At 37.4% G+C, this 26,617-nt stretch overlaps 1 protein-coding gene across 2 annotated transcripts; it reads right to left on the bottom strand.

Moving 5' to 3' along the window:
• Nucleotides 1-1,414: 1,414 nt before the first annotated feature.
• On the bottom strand, nt 1,415-26,170 carry ttc13 (tetratricopeptide repeat domain 13). 2 transcript variants are annotated; one of them, XM_074614769.1, is made up of 23 exons: nt 25,951-26,170; nt 23,079-23,173; nt 21,858-21,933; nt 21,679-21,749; nt 21,460-21,525; nt 19,932-20,024; nt 17,308-17,424; nt 17,108-17,218; nt 14,955-15,037; nt 14,684-14,825; nt 14,240-14,414; nt 13,937-14,093; nt 13,322-13,452; nt 12,934-13,066; nt 11,529-11,621; nt 11,188-11,271; nt 10,321-10,405; nt 9,840-9,946; nt 8,859-8,994; nt 7,869-7,948; nt 6,742-6,820; nt 4,598-4,677; nt 1,415-4,515 (listed from the first exon to the last, which is right to left on the bottom strand). In XM_074614769.1, exons 1-23 carry the CDS (start codon nt 26,123-26,125, stop codon nt 4,401-4,403), a joined length of 2,484 nt encoding a protein of 827 aa, XP_074470870.1. In that variant the 5' UTR covers nt 26,126-26,170; the 3' UTR covers nt 1,415-4,400. The 2 variants fall into 2 exon arrangements, with proteins under 2 accessions (XP_074470870.1, XP_074470869.1); XM_074614768.1 differs by having other exon boundaries at nt 4,257-4,515; nt 9,840-9,949; nt 25,951-26,169.
• Between the last annotated feature and the right edge of the window lie 447 nt (nt 26,171-26,617).

The following is a 26,617-nucleotide window of genomic DNA, read 5'->3' on the forward strand; positions in this document are numbered from 1 at the left end:
TTATTATTCCATGTAATGTGACCCAGCGACTCAAATTTAATACCAAAATGTGACACTTTACTGACACACAGGACACACCTCTTTATATGGGATTTTAGTGTTTTTATTTTATTTTTATAAATATTTCAATGAAAAATAAATTATATATATATATATAATTTATTTTATATATATTAAATATAACATAATATAATATTAATATTATTAATATGATATATATATATAAAAATATTAATAAAAATAAAATGACATTTTGATTATATACAATTTTATAAAATACAAATTAAATATATATATATATATTATTTTATTTCATATATTTTAATTTATATATAGTATAGTAATTTTATATATTGTTTTTTATATATATATATATAATATTATTATTTATTTATTTTTATTTTTTCAGTATTTTTCAGTATTTCCATGTAATGTGACCTAGTGCCTCAAATTTAATACTAAAATGTATCAACACACTGGAAACACCTTCTCTTACGGGATTTTAGTGTTTTTATTTTATTTGTATTAATATTTTAATGAAAAATTAATTATATATATATTTTCTGTAATTTCCATGTAATGTGACCCAGTGCCTCAAATTTAATACAAACATGTATCAACACACTGGACACACCTCTTCATATGGAATTTTAGTGCTTCTTTTATTTTAAAGTAATATTTGAATGGAAAATTCATTATTTTTTCAATTAATTTCATGTAATGTGACCCAGCGACTCAAATTTAATACCAGAATATATCATAAAAACAGGACACAACTCTACATATGTGATTTTAGTGTTTTTTTAAATAAATATTTGAATGAAAAATTCACGATTTATTTTTAATAATTTTCAAGTAATATGACGCAGCGACTCAATTTAATACCAAAATGTAACACTACACTGGACACACAGGGCGTTTTATTTTAATGAAAAATTCATGATTTATTTTTCCAAATTTGGACTGGAGTATTTTTTTACGGGCCATTGTAGGTTAAAAAAAATAATAATTAAGGAGCAGGGGGAGGAAGGTAATATTCTGAGAAAAAACTTGAATATTCTCTGAGATTAAAGTGGCAAATTTACGAGAAAAAACTCACAAATTTGTGAGATTATAATGTCATAAATTTACGAGAAAAAAACAATATTCTCTGAAATTAAAGTGTCACATTTACATAATCTTGCAAATTTGTAATTTTTTTTCTCATGAATTTGCGACTGTAATCTCAGCAGTTTTTTCACAGAATATTATCCCTCAGCTCCGTAATCTTTTTATTGTATCATACCTCATTTAAAAAAATAAAAATAAAATAATAATAAAAAATAAAAATACCTAACCCTTCATGTAGTTTTTTTTTCCCTCTTAGCAGAAGTGGATTTCATAGATTTCCCAAGAAAAAGAAGGACAGAGACTGTTAAAATTGTCAACTAGTTTTATTGACTGCTGAACATTCATTCACTCATTCAATAAAAAAAATTCCCCCCTTCAAGTTTTTAGCTTTAAGAGCCCACCATAGCACTTAATGACTGGGTCAGCCAGTGCAAAAAGAAAAGAGAAGAGAAAAGACAATGACAACCAGTCAGAACAATCACTGATATGAAAAAGAAAAAGTGACACAGACACACTGTCAGAAATGCAGGAAATAAATTAGATATGCCATTGAACACATTGATTTGTTTTTTTACTGTGTGGATCCAATTAAATGACAAAATGAGGAAACCGGACATTCAATCAAGAACTACTGCAGCATTGAGATGACTTTCAGTGACGATACTTGATCATTAAAGGCCTCGAATTCACGTTCAAGTTGCAATTAAAGAGAAAGCTTTGTTCAAAAGACTGACGATCATTTCAGGTGAATTACCTGCTGAGCTTGTTTCCTCTTTGTGCTTAAACCGACGGTGATGAGTCATTAGAAAACACAGGCTAATGTAGCCTCGAAATCACTCAAGTATCTTTGTTTCATATGGTTGTAAACATCATATTCCCATTTATTATAATCACATAATTTCACTTGCAGGATCACCCCCATTTTATCTTGAATTATGAAAAACATAAATCAGTTTTTATGATTTGTATTTGTGCATATTCAATTTCCATTAAAGCGTCTTTAATTTTGTGTGGCCAGAATTCAATCTCGTCAACAGACTTTTTAAACTAATTAACTTTCATTACAGAGAATACCAAACAGAAAACCACATTGTTTTCAAATTTACAGCCAATTAAATGTCGTTCTGAGGATTTCTAAAATCTCTTTAACCAATTTTTTTCTGACCAGGTTTTCTCCAGAGAGCTTGACAAGACAGAAATGAGGCCATGCAAAGTTAACTCAGTCACATTATGCAAAATTATACAGACAGTGTTCGATGATTAAGACATTTGGAGGCATTCAAGCTCTTTTCTCCCAAACTATTGCTCTTAAAGAACGGCTCGTACAAGCAAATTAAATCCATGACAGCAAGCTAAAGGAATGATAGCAAAGACAACAACAGTATGTGGTGTGCTTTTAGCCCCGTCTATAATTAATCGTCTACATTAAGACCCAACAGTCAGAGACGTCAGAGAACATTCAGGAGTCTTTATTTCTGTTGCTCACGTTTGGATTTTTACTTACTTTAAAATGGAAAATAAAACTACTTAGTTAGGTTTAGAAAGGTTTAGGTTAAAATAACACCGGAAGTGTCGTAACTTAAGTACGGAAGTTACGTGACAAACGCAGTGTTCGCCACTCTCTTTACTTCCCAGTTTACAATTACGTGGATTACATACAGTATGCATTGATTTCGTGCTGACCATCACAAAAAAGATGTGAAATTTGTGTCTGTGTACACGAATCAATAAATTAAATGTAGTGACTATTTCATGAACTGCTGCGCGACAGCCCAGCACTGCACTGGCAACTAAAGATGATTTTCATCATCAATTATTTTAGTTTTATTCATAATTTTTCTTATTATAATTTTGTATACATTTTATTTTTATATTTATTATTATTATTATTATTTTGCATATAGGAGTCATTTGATTTGTTGATCAAAATGTGGCAAAGTTTACGTAAAAATTAAATAAAATACTAATTACAAAAACAAATAGAAAGATTAATCAATTTATATCAATTAATCCATAAACTATCAGGAAACATGTTGTCTGCTGCTGCTTTTTCTCTTTTCATAGACAGAGATATGTACTGTATATATATTTTTTTCTAAGCCCAAAATAATTGTCGACTGTTGAATAAAAGAAAGTATTAAAGAAACAAAAAAAATCTAAAAGTCCAAGATAACGTCTTCGAGTTTCTTTTGTCCTCTAAACAGTCCAAAACACTAATTTATAATGATATAAACCTCAATGAAAACTTTTTTTGCTCAATAAGTCACTTAAATAATGAATCTATTTTTTCTGTTTTCTGTCGATAGAACTGACAAATCTTTGAGGACTTTAAGTCACGTAAAGCAACAAGTAGCTCTCTGACAATTCTCTAAATAATCTCTGACTGTTGTTCTCCTACTAGTTCAGCAGCCAACCCCTTCTTAATACCAACCCGTTATTGGTCACGTTGAAAGAAAGCGATAAGAGAAGCGACACTTCCTGCAAGTGTCGAGAAAACAAAATAAAAAGAGACTGCTTCAAGTATCCCGAGTGGAATTCAATAGCCCTGAAGGTTTTTGTTTCATATTTCTTTAAATCCCAGAACTCCTTCTCTGCTGATAGGCTGGACTATGTGTGTGTGTGTGTGTGTGTGTGTGTGAGTGTGAGTGTGAGTGTGAGTGTGAGTGTGAGTGTGAGTGTGAGTGTGAGTGTGTGTGTGTGTGTGTGTGTGTGTGTGTGTGTGTGCGTGCACAGCAGTGGTTAAAAAATACGTTTTTAAAGTGCCAATTACAGATACCGGACTACAAAGTCACATCTAATTTAATTTTAACGGTATATATCTAAAGCTCAGATTTAACCACAGCTGTGCAGCAGGAGATTGTTCATGCTGATGGTTCAGGAGGTTTAGGACTGTGTGCTTTGAGTGTTTCATGTTTGAGGCCTATAAAGCAGAGAAAAAGAAGGAGAGGGTGGACAGATCTGCATCCCAAACTGTGACACTAATGTTCCCCGTCATCTTCTCCAAACAGCTGGAGTGTGGATGGTTGTGTTGTCACAAGCACCACATTTCACTATTTTTTTGTACCTGAACAAAAGGCTGATTCAATATTTAACTTTATAATTTGACTTACTGGAAAAAACTGGAAAATTAAAACGTACGCCTGGATGTTGGCAGTTTTGAATTTGTATGAATATCACATCAGTCCAGTTTGGGTTGCAGGAGAAGACGGTCCCTTTGTTCTGCCCACTGTAGCAGCTCCATGAATTAAGACTTGAATTAAACAGACTTGTCTCCTGTGGTAGAAGTTGTGTTAGGACTTCTTTGGACAGTGTGAAGACGAGTCTGTGTTGAGAACCTCGATCATCGTTCTGGAGGACGGGAAGGTCTCTGCTACAGACGGAAGACTCTGGTACCAACCTGGTAAACTGATGACGAAGAAAAAAAAGTATTAAACGGTCTCTGCCGAGGAGATGAATAACAAACAAAGGACATGTTTAGTCTTCCTACCTCTTGAGAGTCATCCAGTTCTTTGCTGTTTTACTGAAGCTGTCTGGACTGGGTGTCGTCATGGCCTCAAAGTCCACCAGCTGGAACAATATTAAACAAACACAAACACAGTTAGAGGAAACATACCGTCGATATATGTCCATATAAATAAAGACATGTCTCTTTGTGTTGACCTCCCGTCCTACTCAGCAAACATTTTTCACACCTTAACATGCTGCTTTTGGAAACCAACTCCTCAGAATAAATAAATCCCAGCGTCCTGCTCTGGCTTTGCTTTTCTATAACAATGACTCTGTTTACATGCTCACTAATATTACACTATTATTTAGAATATGACAATATTACGAATTTGAGAAAGGTCACGTAAACAGCTAGAGTTGCAACGATTAGTCGACCGACTGAAAAATAATTGCTAACTATTTTGATAATCAATTCATCGTTAAAGTAATTTTTATGCAAAAATGTCAGAAAATGTTGTTTGCATCCTCTCAAATATGAAAATTTGCTGTTTTATATCATATTAAAGTGAATATCTTTGGGTTTTGGACGGACAAAACAAGACATTTAAAGACCGTGGACTTTGAGAAATTGGGACATTTATCGCTATTTTCTAACAATTTATAGACTAAACGATTAATCAAGAAAATAATTGGCAGATTAACCAATAATGAAAATAATTGGCAGATGTAGCCCATTTAACAGCATATTCTATTTGGATATTCTGAATTAGGCTTTATTCTGAATGGAGCATTTTTCGATTAAGACGTGTGATATGCTGATATTATTCAGGTTTTAGGAGCATTCTTTGGACGTGTCTACAGCACATTCAGAATACGCGAACACACGGCCTCTTTTCTGTTTACATCCAGCTCTGTGCGTTGTACACAAACCAACTACCCGACAGTTTGCAGAGATGTATGTCCAAAAGATAATCCCACATTTCTGGCCTAGAGGAGAAACACACCTACTTTTAAACATCATGAAAGACTTGGATATCAACAGGTTTTTGGATATATGCAAATATCGCAACGTCAACCTTTTCAAGAAGGTGGTTGAAGGAATGAAAGAGAGAGGCTGCGTTTGCACGTTCCAACAAGTCCACCACAGGTTATGTTAATCGGAATATGCACGGCTGCATGTAAACAGGAATATTAGTGGAATATTCATTTTCATTAGCCATGTAAACAGCACAGTATATTGTAAACAGCTCACAATATTTTGTGCATGTAAACGTAGTCGATGGCGTATAGCTTTACAGGTCCAGTTAGATTTTTCTAGTTGTTAAAATGTTGTAAAATGTTGAGAAGCCAAATTTCTGTTGCTGCAAGATCCCACTCATTTGGATTTTCATGTCCTCACTAGTAGCAATACGTTTATAACATGAATAGCTTTGTTTTATTTTATTCATTTGTTAGATCCACAAATCCCCAGACATTCTTTAGTCAATCAAACAGAAACCGTGACATTATGAGGACACTCAACGAGCTTCCTGGCAGAAAACAAAGAGTCAACCTCAGCTGAACTTTTCATGAGCTTCAGCTTTCTGACACCTGATCAGATTTCTATTTTCTGACTTGTCTCAGGAACAAAGTGTCTGCTTGGCAGGAGCAACATAGGTGAGACTTTCAGCCAAGTTCTTCTTCCAGACGGCTGGAATAAATGTGTTAGAAACAATACATGGAGAGGTTTTGTATCCATCAATGGAGTTGATGGCAGACTCTTATGTAATGTAGGAGACCACAAGAACAAAACTAGGAGCCGCTGATAGTCTTTTACGTAATGTTTCTTTACCTCAGACGCACCCTTTTCAGACATTCAAACACTGCTGGCTGTATGAAGCTCTTTAAGTGATGGAAGCTTTTTATCATTCACATATTTTATGTAAATGTTGTCTACAGTTTTATTCACATTAAGAGCTGTGAGCTTGAGATATTGAGCAGCTGCTGCGTGAGAGGAAGTGATATCACAGCTAGAAAAAAGTGTTGAGCTGAAAATGTAAAGATAAGAAAAGAAAAGAGTTTTCTGTTCTGATCAGACATTAAGTTGGGATTTAAACTCCTATTCCCATTCTCACATGCTTAATGTCTTTTATTTTATCTGTACCTAGGAAGACATGCACGTCTTTAAAGTTTGCTTATGTTTACCTTTCCTTTAGGGATCCTGCCGATGACCTCTTTCCCACTGGCCATCAACGCCCCCATCACCACTGAGTAGGCCACCACACTGAGGAGAAGCAGATTAAGAAAACACCCTTAAGGCTCAGACACACCCAACCAACATCAAAGAACTAGCAGCGACAAAAGTTGCATTTGAACACACCGCAAACACTACAGCCAACGGCTGACTACCACGTACATCCCGCGCCTGCGTGAGAGGAAATAACTCTCCACACCAGCAGGCGGCGGTGCATGTACATACATACATGAAACAAAGCGGTGTTTGACGACCATTTTCACACCACTCTCGCTCACCACTTAGCTTCATCCTAGATGAGCATGTCGTTGTGAAAATATTAGTGTATTTGAATGATCAGATGAGATGAAGATGAAAAAAGAGAAGAGCCTTCTGTGTTTTTCCTCTTGACTTTACTCGTTGGCTTGTTTTCCTCACATCCGTTTCTCTTCTCATGTACTGATTCATTTAAGCTGAACAGCCAATCAGAGGGATTTCTCTCACCGACTAGCGCCGCCGCCGCCGCCGATTCAACATGCTGAATCAGCCGCCGAAAAAGCCATCGGCAAGGGCCGAATAGTGCCAATGGTGCGGGACACACCACAAAAACAATGCCGACAGATGCTCACCGATGGCCCGACATTGGCTGACAGTCGGCATGGTGTGTCCGGGCCCTTTGCAGTTTGTAAACACAACATTAAAGGCTTAACGAGCGTTACAGTGCTTGCCAGCGGGTGAAAGCCAACCTTAGCTTCACTCTCGTTCTGGAACGAGCTTTGTTCGCTTGACGCCTCTCTATATATTAGTGTTTTTTCGGCGCTGTGTCCGCCATTTTCGTAGCGTCCTCTCTGATGTGAACTTACGCTCTGGCACCTGCTCGCTATATTTTTTTAGAGGTTGACGCCCAGAAACTCCAAGCAGAGGGCTTGTTCTCTGCAGATACAGACACCACCACACATTGTGTGCCTTTAATGTCAACTGTTAATTGTTGTATTTTTGCCAAAGGGGATCTCACTCAAACCGTAAACTAAAATGACAGTTACTCACATAATAGAAATATTAACGTTAGGCACAAAGGCTGTTTTGACATAGAAATTACCTGGATCCTCTGGAGAGAGGCATGAGGTTGCAGAAGTAATAAACCAAGGAGAGGATGAGGTTACACACAGCATCCGCATCCTGAAAGAACAAAAGTCATCACACAGTCAACTGTAAAGTCATAAACTGGCCCGGAGAAAGAATTTAGATACTGTTCCAGGTATCAGTTTCAGATCAGAGACAATAACCTGGTTCAGTTGTTACAACAATAGGGACATTGTTGGGTGTCATCACACCCAAGTAAGAGTAACTGAGCTGATGTTGAACAGATTCAGACTTGCAAGTCAGAATGCTTCTTTGATGGTTTGTTCTCTAAAGTCTAAAAGTCTGTTTTTCTCTGTGTGAAAGTCATCGACATCAACCAGCTGGAGAACACATTCAGCTATAATCCTGTAAAATGATCTATTAGTAAAATTACTGTGATATTCTCCAGAGAATTAATTAAATTCTCTCCCCAGTTTTCCAGTCTAGAGAGGAAATAAGAGAAGAGGAGATTGTCAGATGCTGAGGAGGGGAACTGCTGTGCTGCTGACTGACGACGTGAAAGTAAATTAAATATTTAACATGCTTTAAAACAGTTGGCTGCTCAGCCCAGTTCACTATTCTGCTGTTTATGTTTCCTGCCATTATTCCTCCTCCTGCTGCTGCAATGTTTGTGATGGATACAACTGCAACACGGGCTTCCACTCACAATTATTTTCCCCGTTAATCTCTTTATTGTTCATAAAATGTCATCATAACATCTCCCATCTCTCTTTTCCCCAAAAGCCCAAGGAGACATCTTCAAATGTCTTGTTTTCTCTGACCAACAGTCCCAAACCTAAAATATATTCAATTTACAGCAATATAAAACAGAGAAAAACAGCAAATACTCATATTTGAGAGGCTGGAACTAGAGAACATTTGTATTTGTAATATCTGCTTCGTCTGCTTTCTATTATGTAGGAATGCCAAAGAAGAGCTTCCAGTTGAGTGCGGAGATAAATCTTACCCCGAGTTCGGTGGACAGCATTAGAACCTTTCCTTTAGCGGTGAGGTCTTTGTAGATAGACTCTATCTCTGACTGGTACTGCTGCGTCCGCTCTTCTGTCGTCTGAGTCTCTACTGAGAATAACATGTTGCCCACCCTGAAATACACAAAACACTTCACTTTATCTCCTTCTGTCAGTTCAAACTAACTGGAAACTATCATTGCCTGCTGTAATAAGGAGTTTTAAATTACCTGCTAACATTTATATATTTCAATATAGACCGAACAAAAACATAAATGCAACACTTTTGTTTTCACAAGTTTAAATCAGTTCAGTTCAGTTTATAAATACAGTATAGTATAATTGTGTCTGAAAATTGATTGGATGCTTGTAAATTAGATTAGACCATGGTGCAGATGAATGTAGGGATATGTATTTGATTTGTCTCTTTTAATTTATTTCTTTATTTTTGCATTTTATTTGTATACTAGGATTTTGTAGATATTATTTTTTTAAATGTATTAATTTATGTTTTTTATTTATTTATTATTATTTTTTATATTAATATTATTTTGCATATAGGAGTTTGATTTGAGGACCAAAATGTGACAATGTTCATGTTAAAAAAAATCAATAAAATACTAATTACAAAAAAAAAGATACAAGTACAATCGTAAGACATAAAGGAGATATGTAATGAAACACACTGACACTAAGCACATAGTAAACATATATTTTAAATAATAACACTGTAGTCTAGATTTGAAAAAGTGCATGTATTAAACAGTGACATTTACAACCTACAAATCATGAAAAATGTGTACTTCAACTCTCCTGTACCTCTTAAAAACTCACTTACTTACTTATCTTCAAATGGGGTCAAAATATCAGCTATCGATTTTACTTGTAAATAATAACTCATCGTGGTATTTGTCTGTTAAAAAGACACCTAAAATATAGTTAATAAAAAAGGCAAAAGGCAGAGCGTCACTTCATCGTACCGGTCTCCGGTGATGGTGATGGTGAAACCGTCGTATTCTTTCCCGGTGTCCTTCATGCTCGGCACCTTGGAGTTGACCGTGAAGCCATCTCTGGTTTTACTATTGAACTGCTTCAAGAAATAAACACACAAACAACCATCCTGGGTTTTCACTGCTGAACGGCTACAAGACATAAAACAACTCAAAAACAAATCCACTAGATGTTTTGCTGCTTCAGAGGTCTCTTACAAATAAAACATTTGACATTATAAACCAACTAAATGTTAAGTTCGAGAAGTTTTTGAACTTGGAAACGGCAGTTGACAAAACAATCTCAACTCAAGGTACAGTAACTTATTTCTATTCCAGTTGAGAATGATTTTGACAAAATGTCGATTAAGGAAACATATTTTTTAAATCCAGTTAATATGGATGTGCACACATCATCTTTATCTCTCCATTTACTTCCCTCTCCACTAATTTTCCCACTTTTCGTCCTTACCTTCATTATAGGAAGCAGATCTTCTACTTTATTCACATTTTCAAGAGCCTGACGGACCTCTAAGAGTCCTCTGGGGTTGTACGCCCTGAGACACACAACAGAAACTTAGTTAGTTAAAGAAGCAGCAAGAACACAGAAGTGTGAGGAAACTGATGAAGAATAAATGTATATATTTACATAAGACACTTCATTAACTCTCATGCAAAAAAGACAAAATCATTTACATAATTCTGCTTCGTAGGCAGCATACAGTAGGCGAGCATATTAACATAACTGCTGTCAAAACATTTAGGTGAGACATGCTGATGTTAGCCCCAAATATGCAGCTATCACTGGGTTAAAGGGATAGTTCAGGTGTTTCGAAGTGGGGGTTGTATGAGGTACTTGTGCATAGTCAGGGTATTACCTAAAGTAGATGGAGTAAAACGTCTTTCAGCCACCTAAAAGAAGGGCTCGCTAGCGTACACTTAAACTGATATAGATTTTTTTAGATGAGCCTTTCTTTTAGGTGGCTAAAATCTGTTTTGCTACCGTCCCCGTCCACAGAAGTACATTGCTTTGGTTCCATGCTGGTACTCCTGTCTGCTTCTCCAAACAGGGGGCGTGCCGACGTCATCTACTGTAGGCAATACACCGACTATGGATAAGTACCTAATACAACCCCACTTCAAAACACCTGAACTATCTCTTTAAGGCTGATTTGTGATAGCATTTATGGCAATTTGGAGTTCTTTGATTAAAGGGAGTTTTTCAATGAATGCAAAGGATGGAAAGAAAGAAAAGAATTGCAAATATTGCAGCAACTCACGCAGTTCAGAACATAAGTCACAGAATATAGAAACTGGATGAAGTTTTGGTGTAATTTACCCGTGATACACCAGTATTCTGTCTTTAATGAAGTCGAGGATGTTGTCAAAGTACGCCAGGTACCTGATGTTGATAATCTGTCCCCTGAAGGAAAAAAGAAAGAAAAAAGGATTTAAAAAAAAGCTGCTTTTGTATGAAGAATTGATTTCAGTGAGCTTGTCAGAGTCATGGCTACAGTGAATTAAAAACTGAAGAAACTGGGTCCTATTACAAAGAATTAAAACAAATGTTTTTGCACTTCAAAGTTGAGAAAACCCCCAAAGCAAGGCCACGAGGAAATTCCAGTCGCTCAGGGGACTCATGAGAGCGTCTGACACTGTCCCCGGGGGCCAAGTTGTTACCTGATGAGGTTGATATGATTGTTGAAGCCTCGACTGAGACTCCTGGCGGGCATCTGGTCTAACCACAGAACGGGCTGGTCTGGATCCGCGATCCTATGAGAATATAGGAAAAACCTGGTTAGTCTCTCAACACTGAAATCCAATCAGCTAAAGACCAAAGACTCTTTGGTGGAACGTGATGCGTCTTCTGTGGTCAGAAGGACAGAGGAAAAGTTTACTTTGTTCTGAATCTGATTATGGTTTATTTAATTTGATGCCCTTTAAACGTAAACTTAGAATCTCCCTATTCAGCCAGGCTTTTGCTTAAGACTGGCTGTTATTTTTATTTTTTTATTCACTTATTTTATTTTATTTTATTTGTAAAATTAAATTATATTTTATTATTTTATTAATCACTTATTTTACTGTGTTGAATTTGTATCATTTGATTCTATGTTATTGTTATTTTATTTATCATCTATTTTATTGTATTTAATCTGTGTCATTTTATTCTATGCTATCGTTATTTAATTAATCATTTACTTTATTGTATTTAATTTGTATATTTTTATTCTATGTTATTGTTATTTTATTAATCACTTATTTTATTTCATTTAATTTGTTATTTTATTAATCTAGTTTTTACATCACACTGTTTTAATACTAATACTGTTATAGCTTTTAATTCTATTTTATTACATTTTTATAATGTTATTGTCTTGTGTGCATTGGTCTCAAATGATCAAATTGTTAAATTGTTGAATTGTTTTTGTCTTTTCTGTCGTTTTCTGTCTTACTTTCAGTTTGTCAGCACCTGTATGAAAGGTGCTATACAAATAAAGTTTGATTGATTGATGAGCAAACCATGACGAGTAAATAAAAGTGACTGAAATATAACAGTTTAAAGAGATTCTGACTTCTCTTTTCTGGTGACTACATGAGGACTGAATATGAGCTTCAGTCTAGACTTCCTGTTCCTGTTGTTATGCAAGAAGGTGAGTCTGTGGCTATCATGTATAAACATGTGTCTTCTTCTTCTTCTTCCTTTAATCCAGAGTGTTTTAGGGTTATTTCCTGGAGGTGATTAGGATTCCACAGTTGCTCCTAAACTGCACTTCATTTCTCTTGGAGAATTTTTAGGTGTTTTGGTTGTTCTCATCTCGCCAAACCAAACTTACACTTGGATGCTTTCAGAGTAACTCAACACTAAATCCACTTTTTGACTCAATAAATTGTGCCTACAGTCACCGTATTATACGGTCAGCTGATCCTGGTCTATAGAGTTCAGATGATTTGCCTTTTTCCAAAGAAATTCCACTAAATTTGTCCTCTAAACAAAAAATATGTGAATAATCTATAACGTTCGCCCCCCACACCTGACATCTTGGTTTAAATTATTTTTTTTTAATTAAAAGAAAGTCCTCACCTCCTCCATTTGACAGCTATGTCGAACATGTCTCTCCACTGCATTTGCCTGGTCTTGCCGTTGACTCGCACTTTGGAGTTGCTCCATGTTCGATGCATGGCCTGCATCACCTCCAGGGTCGCTAAACCCATGGCTGAAAAAGAAGCACAACAAACAACTCTTATTTTACTGCTATTTTTTAAAGTCCCCATGAAATGAAAAATACATTCCCCAGTTTTAATCCTGGGTTCCTGTGATAATTGTTCATTTATCTCTTGTGATATGCCAAATATATGTCAGAAAAAAAATCAGACAGTACAGAAGCTAAAGACGCTCTAACTTCCATTTCATGGGGGTTTTATTACTTTAAGTATGTGTGTGTGTGAACTACAGCATCCATCAGTGGTACCTCTGTGTATTCTCCTGTTGGGTAAGAAACCAGGCGTGTCGTATTGCATTAGCGCCCCCAGGTGGTCGGCCGTGCAGATCAGCTTCTGAACTTCACTGCTGTAGCTGTCAAAGTTCTGCGGCAGCACGTCTCTGCAAACCACAAACACAGGAAGAGGATTCACTTTGACAAACCTTTCATGAAGTGTGAAGTTTTTTTGGGGGTCTTTTTCTGGACTCTACTGTGGCTACCTGTCAACCTTCTGAAACATCTTTCTAAAACTAGTTTCAGTTTGCTGACAGAGGCATAAAAACATCTGTCTGAAGGACACTGGAGCTTTCGTGCCTTATAGAGAAGATGGCAGGTGTTTGTTTTCAACCATAAAACCCTGTTTGCCTCAGCGCTGGGCTCATGAACATGTCTACAAACTGCAGCTCAGGATATTAGGGTGGTGATGGATCCTGATTTCTCAGACTTCCTAATGATGACATACTTCAGGTCAAGTGTAGGACACCCCATATTAACTTCAATATTATCTGTTATATATTATTATATTAAAGTCCATTCACATCTGTAACAATAACTACAGTTATGGTCAACGTTGTTGCTCCAGGTGTGAATCAGCATCAGACCTACTTGATATGTGGCTGCAGGCCGGGCTGTTCTTCATAGTCTTCTATTAGAAAAGGCAGGTTCTTGGCCCAGTGGTTCTTAAAGTTCCCCGGTAAGTCCTGGTCCACGTTGTACTCTGCTACTGGGATGTCGAGGTGGGAGTGCAGGTAACGAGAGTACTCTGGTAGAAACACAAGGAGAGAATATAACATATTATATAAAAGTAAAAGGCTTAAATCTATAAAATTGTTGATAGTTTACTTGCACAGAATTCAGTATTGAAAATAAAAACACAGAGCATTTCAGTTGTGTGAATGATGCACCGACCTCTGAGGTATTTCACTTTGAGGTATTCGGAGCTGGCCTTCTGTCCAAGCAGAGGGTCGTTCAACATGACTTTGGTCTGAGCCTTGATGCCCTCGTAGAACTGACCCATCGCCACGTGACTCAACCCCTTCATGTACTGACACACCTCGTTGTAGGGCTCCAGCTGAAGACACCTCTGGAGGACCAATAGGAGGAGAGGAATACAAAAGCACCAAAACAAAAGAAGGTGAGAAGGACTAAAAAAGGTGTACATGCAGTAATGTACACAGTTTAAGATTGATGAACTTGTGGATGCTACAATTTGTTTGTGTTACTCACTAACTCAGGGTCTAGAAGAAGTGTAAATCTGCTGTTTTAATGAGTATGAGGGCAAAAATAAATAACACAGGCTGTATAATTCCATGCAATCCTAACAGAGGAACGGAGGACGGTGGATTCCCCCACCTTGAAGTTGCCTATGGCCTCCTGCAGCGAGCCGTGGTGGTACAGCATCATGCCTCGGAGCTGGAGAGACTGGATGTGGTTCTGGTTCAACATGAGGGCTTTCTGGAAGCTCTCCATCGCTGACTCAAAATCCCCCAGCTCTCTGGAAAGAGGAAGAAGAGATAAACATGTTGTTAGTGAGGCAGAAAGGCGAGGTAAGTACTCTCAATTCCTCAAATACAAAGAGGACTCATTGTGTTTATCCGTAGGATGTGAAGTAAGCAGTGAATACCTGTAGGCCTGTCCAAGACTCTTATAGGCATCTATGAAGTCAGACTTCAACTTCAGGGCCTCTTTGAATGTCTCAATGGCTTCCTGAAGACAGAAAACACAACAACCTTTCAGAGTGACAACACAGAGTTAACAGGAAATTGCAAAAAAGGGAACATGGTGGATCGACCTAAAATTCTCACTCAGCAGATGGTTCAGACTTCGTATCAGATATATATCCAGACTGTGTCTACAGATTGTAGTTCACAAAACGTGGCAGCAAACTGCAAACTCTTTTCATACCAGCAGTATAAAAGAATGTCTAGTGTAAATACAATATTTCACTATGTAATCCAGGGCAGTGTGCACCTACTGGGTCAGCAGACAAAAAGGGTATGTTCACACTATTTCTTTTTACTGATAAAAAGCAGATTGTGCAATGTTGACTTTGTTTCCATGAGGACGAGCTGCAGCCGATTCCACCATCATGAAACAGAGTACAGTACATGATACTACTATTCATGATGAGAGTATCAATTCTCTGAGTATTAAATGCACTACTGGCACTTTTTTCAGTATATTCAGAGTGTTGTTGGTGTTTGCAGTCACACTGTAAGATGTCTGTGCAGGGTTTCCCCCCCAGGAAATTGGTTAGCCAACCGTTAACAGAGGCGATAAACACAACCCCAAAAAACCCTTCACACACACGAGACTGACACAGCAACTGAAGGAGCTTTGCAGACGAGCCTTGCAAGCTGAAAACCCGCAGATTAAACAGCTGCACGCGCTGCTCTGCACGCTACTTAATCTGACAGCAATTATCAAAGTGTCAGAAACACTGTGCATGTTGAACCAGGCCTAGATCGACCACAAAATAACAACACTGTTAAGAGTTAAGTAATATTTTTAGGGCTGTCTTCGAGCAAAGAAATTCTTAGTCGACTAACACTCAGATGATTTGATCAACAGATCTGTCAAAAACTGAGTTTCTCCACAAAGAATCACACAAAAGCACCACTTTAAATCTTGTGTTTAGATATGAGATGTGCTCATAAGTTTCTTAGAAATAAGTTATTTAAAAAAAAAAGCATAAAAAAATGACTAATCGACTCAAGAAATCTTAGTCGACTAAGACCAAAACAACCGATTAGTCGACTAATTAACTCAAAGCGGGGGCAGCCCTTAATATTTTATCGAGATGTTTCATGTTTTAAAAGGCAGAATTGGAGACATCTAGAATTTTAACTTTCCTCACGGTGCATGGAGAAATGACTTTTGATGTATTTGAGCTGCTGCAGTGATGAAAAAAGTATTTTTATCAAAGGACTAACTGCCCAGAGACTGAGATGAGTCAACTATTTAGCTGGCAGACCTAGCAGCACTCAGGGATTCTTCTGTTTTTTTTGTCATGAGTTTTCTGAACAAAGTACGGACTTTAATGTATTAAATAACACCCTGAAGGGTCTTTGACGTTTCTCAAGACATTAGGGAGTCTGCAGCCTCCACAACACACAGATACAGGATACTCTGGTGTGATCTTCTCCCTGCTGAGAGGTCCGCTCAAAAAACTCTGAGTGATGAAACCTCTGAAAAAAAACTAAAAATCAACCCAGACACTGAATTTCTCCCAGAGCAGGCTACTCCATCTACTTTGCAGCTGCTCATAGGCAGGGCTCAACAATAAGGATTGCCTGTTAGCTAGTAAATCTGGTAAAAAAAGAATTAAACACAACAAGCTAAACGCTCAAAACGTCACCGGTGGTAATCAATTAAATGTTTATGGGGGAATATCTAGTGTGCGGGCTCCAGCTTTCCGTCTTTTACATACTTTTCTGTCCTGCACCTACTATTTATCATCTGGATGTGTGTGCTTTTGTAAATACTGTGTGATTTCTAACCAGATCTATGGCCCTAAGCACCCAGAGTTCGTATATTATGAATCTAGCAGCAGGGGGACACTGGCTACAGCAGTTTACAGTAAACAAAGGCATCATGTTGACAGCTCATTAGAAGAAACAAATGGGGATAGAAAGCAACAAATGAGGTGTTGATTATGTACTAGAGTCCCTCTAAGTAAGTAGAAAAAGAAAACAAAATAACAGGGGTGTTTGTGCTACCAATTCATCTTTGAAAAGTTTGATTTTTAACAGGTTTTTGCAGTAAAACAAGACTTACCTTGAGCATGCCTCTGTGGAAGAAGGTGAGGCCTTTATACAGCATGGCGATGGGCTGATTCTTCTTCAGCTCTAAAGACTGCTGGAAGTCTTCCATAGCTGCCACATAGTCCTGGTGGGGAGGCAGAGCACGGGATCAGCATGTGGATGCATGAAGGCGTGCACGTACAAATGCATGTGCAGAATATTTAATAATCAAACCTCTGAAATGAAGAGCAGAGTTCCTCTGTGTCTGTATAGACGGGCCGAGGGCTGCAGCTGGATGGCTTTGGTCAGATCACCCAGAGCCTCACTGATACGACCCAGAGGAGACAGGATCTAAAGATGCACACACAAAAACATGGAAAGATAAAGTCCAAGAACATATTAAAAAAAACACTCTTTGATGATTATTTTCTAGATTAATCGTTTGGTCTTTGAAGTGTCAGAGGATGGTGAGGGATAGCAATCCCAGTTTCACAATGTCCAGGGCGATGTCTTTAAATGTTTATTTTGTCCAAAACCCAAAGATATTCAGTTTAACATGATATTAAACAGAGAAAAGCAGGAATTTGCCATATTAGAGAAGCTGAAAACAGCATTTTCTGCCATTTCTGCATTAAAAATTACTAGTTATAGTGGCCGTTTATTTTTCTGTCGACCGACTAATCGAGTAGTTGACTAATCGTTGCAGCTCTATTGTATAAAGAAAGTATAGCCTACGAAACAAAGGAAAACTGTTGAATGTTGCAGGCTTCGGGTGTCGCCCTGTAGTGTATAATCAGCCTTTTTACTGTTATAATATATTTAATTTACTGCTGTGTAAAAGGCCAAAGCCTTTTCAAAAACATGTTCTCTGTGCCCTGTGTGAACTGCAACGTACCTCTGTCTGTCCTGTGTTTTGAGTGAAGAATATAACCATTTAATTGGGTCTCCGATGCTTCAAAGTTAAGGGAGTGAAAGAATAGATAAAAAGGGCGGAAGTGTATAACTATTTGAATGGGTCTCTGTTTGTTCAAGGTTAGGGAGTGAATGAATAGATAGTAGTAGGACAGGGTGCCTCATCTCTCGAATAAACAGACAAGGAACTCAAGAAATCAGTGTCTTCATTTGAACACTGAAAAAACACTACAGCCCTCGCAACCACCACCCCCAAACCCTTCCTGTGCTAATTGTGTGTCTGTTTTGATGTTTTATGTAATGTTGTCTTTTGAATTTCTCTGTCTTAAAATGCACAATAAAACTGTTAATCACAAAAATAAAAAAAAACAATAAATAAAAAAAACATCCTGAAAATCATGTCTTTTCATTTGATTCTTGCAGAAATTCTGTTTTTAGTAACTTTTCTTTGCTGTTAAATTGTTTTTCCTGCAGATTAGAAAAACTGGTTTGATCATTACAGCTGAAAATATGCTTGTGATCCTTCTTTTTTTTTAGCAAATCACACTGATGTACAGTTATCAAAGACAGAAAAACACTAAAATGTTGCATGTGATCCACTATTTCTGGTTGATATATAATTGTGCAGGATTTCTTCTTAGAGAGGACTATAGACTTTTCTTCTAGAGGAAAGGGTGGAGTGAGTATTGTCAAAGTAAACCGCACATTAAAAATAACAGGTAGGATCTTGAAGAATAGGATTTAAGGAGGACTCAAACATCTAATCAGATCATTGACTCGGCCTTTGGATCGCACAATGTTGTTGAATTACGAATGATGCTTAATGAGTTTAATAAAATGCAACTGACGGAGTTGTGTAACTACTTTTGTGCCACCAGAGACGTATTCATGTGGCTCAAAAAGAGGAAATAGCCCGTAAAAAAAGCCTCAAGGTGAAAGCCGGAAGTGTGATTCTTCGAAAATTCTGCTGAAGTATAAAATCACGTGACTTCACGGTCGCTTGTGTGTCTAAATATTACTGGCTAGTGCAGAGTGTATGTTACTTGACAACTGAATATTTACAACTTTATAATATGTGTATTAATCCACACGCTCTTTTCTGTCTCTTTGCTCGTGTGCACATGATTAAATCAACACTGATTGATGCTGTTATATTTCACATCTTAATAAGTTTCCCCAATTTTAAAACTGCACCGATTTGCCGAATTGTCATTGAACATTTCCCACACCATCGTGGATTATGACTGCTTCCTTCTCCTTTCACATCTGCACACAATCTGGAAACATGCTGAACATGCTGTATTTCGCCACACTACAACTTCTGACTGCATCAGAAATAGAAATAGTGTAAATCACGTGCTATCAAGAAGTCAGTGATGCTTCGCTGAGCAGACATCTAAATATCAAATTGATCAGATATGGTGGTGATTAATGATCAGTTCAAGTTATGAACAGCAAAGAAATGTAATCAGCTAAATTACATCCATTGTTGCAAAGAGCTGAAGTCTTTCATTTTGTTAGAGCTGCACAGATTAATCAATTAGTTGTCAACTATTAAAATAATCGCCAACTATTTTGATAATCGATTAATCAGTTTGAGTCATTTTTAAATACAAAATAAGTCAAAATTCTCTGATTCCAGCTTCTTAAATGTGAATATTTTCTGGTTTCTTTACTCCTCTATGACAGTATACTGAATATATTTGAGTTTTGGACAAAACAAGACATTTGAGGACATCATTTTAGGCCATTTTTCACCATTTTCTGACATTTTATATATCAAACAACTAATCGATTAATTGAGAAACTAATCGACAGATTAATCAAAAATGAAAATAATCGTTGAAATGATAATAAAACTTGAAATCTCCTCTAAAAAACACATGTTTTATACTTTTGAAGGAGTTTCAGAGGCCATTAACCGTAATAAAGCGTTACTCTGTCACCTCTGCTCTCTGTTCGTAGACCTCTGGCCAGTTTGGCTCCAGGGTGATGACTCTGTTGAGCTCGTACAACGCCAAGTCAGCATTCTTTATGTCCTGGCATGGAGACACAGGAAGGGGAGTTACATTTTGTTGACATTAATATATAGTGAACAAAACTAGGAGCAGAGCCACAAACAAGTAAAAAACACAAAAACTGCTGTCCAGGCTTTTGTTCTGGAGGGAAAGACTCCCATAACTGCAGAGTCCAGGCGGATTGAATTAGTATTCATTAAATGACACACTGAGTCATTCTGCGTTTACCTGAAACTGCTGCTGTCACCGAAATCCAGCATGAATGAAAAAATGCCTTCGGACAACAAACTCCCTCTGCTGCCAAATTGTTTTAAATCTAACTTTGGCACAAACACGTGAGGTAGTAGTGGAGTATACCAATTAAACTAATGCAAATGAAGGCAGTCGATCAATATAGAAAACACAGGCAGCACTATGTAACTAAGTATGAGTCATCTGCCATGAATAATCTGAAGACCTTCACTACAGCTGCAGCTCAGTATTGAATGGTGTGTGTTTCTCATTAATAATCGAGCAGCAACATTTTCACCCAAACAAACACCTATTATTTTGAAAAGACACCCTTCATATATTAATGAGGGCAATAAGGATAACAACTTTAGTCGTAACTTAATTATTCGGTTTATGACATTGTAAATGCTCTTATGGACCTGAAGACACTTTATAGGGATAGTTTGGGTGTTTTGAAGTGGGGTTGTATGAGGTACTTATCCATATTCAGTGTATTACCTACAGAAGATGACGGTCGGCACGCCCCCAGTTTGGAGAAACAGACCGGAGTACCAGCACAAGAGCAGGGGTTGCTGGTCTACCGCTGCCTCGATCGGTTGGTTTGTTTGTGTTTTTGTGTGAATTTGGTTAGTTCAGATTCACCAAAGTCGTTAATGTTTTTTTCAATGGAGTCTGGTGGCTTTGGCGAGAGCATAGACAACTACTTTAGTTCCCCGTCGGAAACATAGAATGTATAGCTGTCTGACGGCAAGGTAAACCGGAAAAAATATTCTAAATATAGCGTACACTTAAACTGATAAAGATGTTTTTAGGTGGGCCTTTCTTTTAGGTGGCTAAAATACATTTTGTTGCCATTCAGTGCGGTAACTCTTGTCTGTTTCTCCAAAGTGGGGGAGTGTCGACCGTCATCTACTGTAGGTAATACACTGAATATGGATAAGTACCTCATACAACCCCACTTCAAAACACCCGAACTATCCCTTTAATAGCTGACAAGAAAGACTGCTCATAATTAATGTGGCACATTTCAACTGTACTTTAATTGTTGTTGAGTAAGAAAACTTTCTTTCTAGTTTCCTGAGTTACACGGTGCTTCACAGAAATTACAGCACCGTACAAGAATTTAAGGGAATGGCCAAACATAGAGAAATAAAAGAACATACAAAAAGAACAACATTAAACATGATATTAAAAAAAAGCTGGTGTGTTATCATCTATGACTCACCTGTAGACTTTTCTTCCCATAAGCTATCCCTCTCCCATAGATGGCACTGACCAGCTCTGGGTCGCTCTTTAATCAAAGACAAAACACGTCAGGAAAATGTTCTTGGCTTCAACACCAAGACAGGAAGTTTTGAGTCTAGGTTGACGGGATGTAGAAGGTGACTAAATAGCAATATTAAAACATGATGTATTGAGAGTGAAAATCTGCTTGCAAACACACCTGTAATAAGAGTGAGAAGTGTTTGATGGCTTCATCATAAAGACCGTTGCCTATCAGAACGTAGCCTATAGCTGCAACGACAGAACAGATGATGATGAATAATTGGGAAAACATGTCAAAATCATATAAATCTCTTCAGCATATATAAGGCTTGTATTTAGAAGAACATTAAAACTTACCAAGTTCTTCGTTTGTGTTGTGGTTATCTACAGGGAAGGGGATTTTTTTCTGCTCTATAAACAGCTTGGCCTGGTTCTGTGAGATGGAGACAAGAAAAAAAAACACGTATGGGTGAAAAGACTATTTAAAAATAATGATTTCCTGTGTGAAGCCAGTAACAGATCGACTGAACGGAGCAGAAACACAGAATAACACTGTCAACGGTGGAAAGCTAAAAACATGTTTTCTGTTTCGTTGAAAGTTTCACAATCTAGTGACATTTTGCTGTAAAAACAACTATATTTAATACATCTGTAAGAAAGGAAATGCTGTAAATTAAAACCACTGTCATGATAAAAGGGGCTTTTAACAAGCTTTCCAGCATCTCTCAAGGTTACACTGAGAAATTAAACCTGACAGAACAAAGAAAGAAATCCTTTCAAATGTCAAGGACGTTTACTGCTGCCAAGCTAAATTCCTATGAAGCAATAAATATTCTGTGTATTGCATCAAAAGGCTATTTCTTTTCCTCCTTTCTCACAGTGTCACACTGTGTTTACTGTGTAATCCCAAATGGAGAATGGCAGCATTCGTAGACACACACACACACAATTTACCGAATGCAAATTTGACAGCATGCAAATGTTGCTGCGGCAGCGTTTTGGGTTTCAAACAAAGCAACGAGACAACTGACAGGACAAATACTTGCCACATTGATAACATCAGATAGACTCGCATAACAAGTAGCTACATCATCGTAATGACAAACTCACTCACTGGCAGTTGGTCAAAAGCTAGAGGTCTCAAGTTTTAACTGTAAATCGGTCATAAAACAGGCTATGAGGATCATTTACAAACTGCTAAACACGCACGATTTCATGCCTTTAAACCTCCTTAAAAATAAACAGGAAACAGATTTAAATGAACCAATTTCAGAGGAAACATGGCACAAAATAATACATGGAATCTTCTCCTCTTCCTCCTCATTTGGCATGCTGTTATTCAACTCAAAATTGTAGGGGTTTTCTCTTGATTCAAAGATTGAAAGACTGGAGAGCTTGTCACACAGTAATTTAGCACGTAGCGCAGTGTTGTGCTATTTAGATAAAAACAAGCCGTTAAGACTTGACTAGAAACCGCCTTTTTTTCTCTAAAGGAAACAGTTAGAGCTAGATCAGATTAGTGATTAGTGTGTGTGTGTGTGTGTGTGTGTGTGTGTGTGTGTGTGTGTGAGATCTCACCAGGATCTTCTCAGCGTTAAGTGAGAAGACTGACTCGCAGGGCGGGTTGCTTCCCTCCTCACAGTCTGGGTCTTCCAACTGTAAAATGGAGGACTCTGAAAAGACAAACATTATGAGCATTTATTATTCCTTATAACAATAGTTAATATCTATATATACTTCACAATATCATATATATGTGAATACACCACAAACTCCCATCCTACCAAACCATTACTCTTTCAAGTTACATTTAAACCGTCCTATATTTCAAAGAAGAAATGTCTCAGATGTGGTAGTGGCATGTAAGCAATGTGGTTTGAATGACTCCACAAAGATCTGCAGACCAAAAGGCAGTGCACTAAGGAGTAACTAATTGATATAATTCAAATTATGTTGGACTCTTTGACAGCTTTTCATTGCACAGTTTGACACACCAAGCTCCATTCAAATCTTGGGAGATTAAAGTTGCATTTTCATTTTAAAAAGTGAATTACTTAAAGGGGCCATGCTAGTATTTTTGCACGTTTTATTTTCTCCAATAACTGCAAAGCATATGCATTTTGCATGCAAACAATGTTCCCAATAAAGCAAAGTTTGTGGATATTTTAAATAGATATTTCACGGCCATCACAGTGAACACAACGTCTCTTTTAGATCTCATTAGAGCTCTGTTATTAATGTGTGGTAAAATGGTTTAAAAGCATGGACAGGGGCTGGTTTGTTAAGTCTACATTGCATCACCAGACAGAGATAACATAACTTTGATAGTAATAAAAGCTAATTTAAGCCTTCCGATTGCCTAAGAGGCAGGAAAGACACATTTAAAACATGTAGGAACACTGCAATAGTGCTTTCAAATATTATACCGATCTTTAAGAATATCTCATTGAGCCGAGTAGCCGGCACCTCAACAGAATGTCAACCTGCACAACCAGTTCACATGTCATTTATCTTTGTCCTCCTCCACCAAAATACCACGATGCTATCACCCAGTCCAACCAGTCCTCGCTGTATCAGGAGGTGAAGCCTCAACTTCCCCCCAATAGACTTAAACTGATACAAGCTTGTACGTATTTCAACATCTTTAAATTATCTGATCCACAACTGCACCACAACTTTACAGTATACAGTGCATTTAAGTTTGCACTACTTGCACTATATCCACCTCACACGTGTACAGGAAAATTCTCCCACTTTTTATTTGAGTTATTGTATAGTTTTGTGCTCCTTATTCTTGTAGCTCTATCTATCTATACACACATAATGGGGAAGAGTGTGTCCTAAAAGCTGAGATTTGATAAAAACTATATAGCTGGGTGCATCAGTTGTATGCCGAATCCACCAGAAGCTAATTGCCATCAGAACACTGTTTCAGTTTATGCTCTGTTAAATATGTGGTTTTGCTGTAGAGTAAAGCAACACCTAAATTACGTATTTTTTGAATGGAGTTTGGTGTTGACATCTTTAAATTATCTGATCCACAACTGCACCACAACTTTACAGTATACAGTGCATTTCATTTTGCACAACATCCACCTCACACATGACACATGTGTACAGTAAAATTCTCCCACTTTTTATTTGAGTTATTGTATAATTTTGTGATCCTTATACAGACACACACAATGGGGAACAGTATGTCCTAAAAGCTGAGATTTGATAAAAAACTATAAAGCTGGGTGCATCAGTTGTATTCAGAATCCACCAGAAGCGCATTGCTATCAGAAGACTGTTTCAGTTATGCACTGTTAAATATGTGGTTTGCAGTGCAGGAAGAGGCAAAAAACCCACTGGGTTTATCTTAAGCCTCCACCCAGAGACAAGATTAATATAAAGAAATAATATGACAACATAATAGTGTGTCCTAAAAGCTGAAATTTGATAAAAAACTATATAGCTGGGTGCATCAGTTGTATGCCGAATCCACCAGAAGCTAATATCCATCAGAAGTTTTCAGGTTTCAGTTCATGCTCTGTTAAATATGTGGTTTTGCTGTAGAGCAAAGGAACACCAAAATTAATTATTTTTTGAATGGAGTTTGGTTTTGACATCTCGGGGTAAGTTAAAACAAGCTTACCCCAAGAGGTCAACACCAAACTCCATTCAAAAAATACCTGATTTTGGTGTTGCTTTGCTCTACAGCTAGTAAGTGAGTTTTTTCGTTGAGTTTCCCTTACTGTTATGTACACATCACATATACTCTCCCTCCTGCGTTACTACTCTTTAGTTTAACATCCTATTTAACCTCTACGGTTAGTTAAAGGTCCCATATTATAAAAAAAAGTGATGATTTTCATGTCTTTTATATTATAAAGCAGGTTTAAGTGATATATAAATAGTGTGAAAGTATCAATACACAGATAAATACACACAACCCGTATTCAGAAACTCTGCGTTTGAAACAAGCCGTCAGGATTTTCTGTACATTTGTGATGTCACAAATCTACAATATTTAGACCATTTCACAGTTTTAAACGTAAACATTCTAAATGTGTCCCAGTTTGTTTCCTGTTGCAGTGTATGTGATAAACATCAACTGACAGGAAGTACACATGGACCCAAGCTGTTGACTAGCAACGCAATTCCATTGAAATGCGCTAAAACGGAGCGTTTCTGATAAAGGGTGTATACAGGTATATTCAGACAGACAGTATGAGGAGAATAATGTGTTTCTTTAACATTAAAGCATGTAAATATGTTCTAGTAGAAACACAAAATACAAGTATGAACCTGTAAATGAGCATGATATGGGTCCTTTAAGAGCTTATCTCAGTTGTGGTGCTGTCACCTCAGCTTGTAGCTCATCTCATCGTTAGCTTAACGAGGAGGACGGACGTGGCAGCAAAGTAAACCAGCAGAGACAGAAACACAAGAGAGACTTTTCATTTACCGCAGTCAGCCGCGTACTCTTCCCACTCGGACAGCGAGCTGCAGCCCTGCTTGTGGAGCTCGTTGTTGAACAAAGTGAGAGTGGAGGAGGAGAAATACTCGGAGGAGAAGATCGTCCGGCTCAGGTAGAGCAGAGAGAGCGCTGCCATAACAACAGCCCGGCTGGCAGGGGCCATGTTGGAGCTACATGTGTGACGACACAGAGAGAGAGAGAGAGAGAGATAGAAGAGCGGAAGCTGCTGCATGTCGATCCAAACCGCCCAACGGACCAACGGACACGCCCCCCTCACGTTACACTACATTTCCCAGCATACTCTGCAGCTGTCAAACCGGTCCCTCCACTGTCAAACATCAAGTAAAATTAAAAAATATATATATATATTACATGAAAATGGTAAATTACAAGTACAAGTACAGTGCTTGAGTAAATGTACTTAGTTGTGAAGAAAAAGAAAACCGCAGCCGGAGAGGAGTTAAACTACATTTCCCAGCATACTCTGCAGCTGTCAAACCGGTCCCTCCAGTGTCAAACATCAAGTAAAAAAAAATAAAAATTATATTACATGAAAATGGTAAAGTACAAGTACAAGTACAGTGCTTGAGTAAATGTACTTAGTTGTGACGAAAAAGAAGACCGCAGCCGGAGAGGACAGTTAAACTACATTTCC

This window comes from Sebastes fasciatus, chromosome 18, assembly GCF_043250625.1.
Source record: "Sebastes fasciatus isolate fSebFas1 chromosome 18, fSebFas1.pri, whole genome shotgun sequence".
Classification (NCBI taxonomy): domain Eukaryota; kingdom Metazoa; phylum Chordata; class Actinopteri; order Perciformes; family Sebastidae; genus Sebastes; species Sebastes fasciatus.

Bases quoted from the DNA above. Each gene is read 5' to 3' on its own strand.
- ttc13 (XM_074614768.1), bottom strand. From the start codon at position 26,125: ATGGCCCCTGCCAGCCGGGCTGTTGTTATGGCAGCGCTCTCTCTGCTC. The intron at 11,622-12,933 runs GTGAGGACTTTC...ATATTCTCATAG, and splicing joins ATAGCTGTCAAATGGAGGAG to GATCGCGGATCCAGACCAGC. The intron at 8,995-9,839 runs GTACGATGAAGT...TGTGTATTTCAG, and splicing joins ATCACCATCACCGGAGACCG to GGTGGGCAACATGTTATTCT.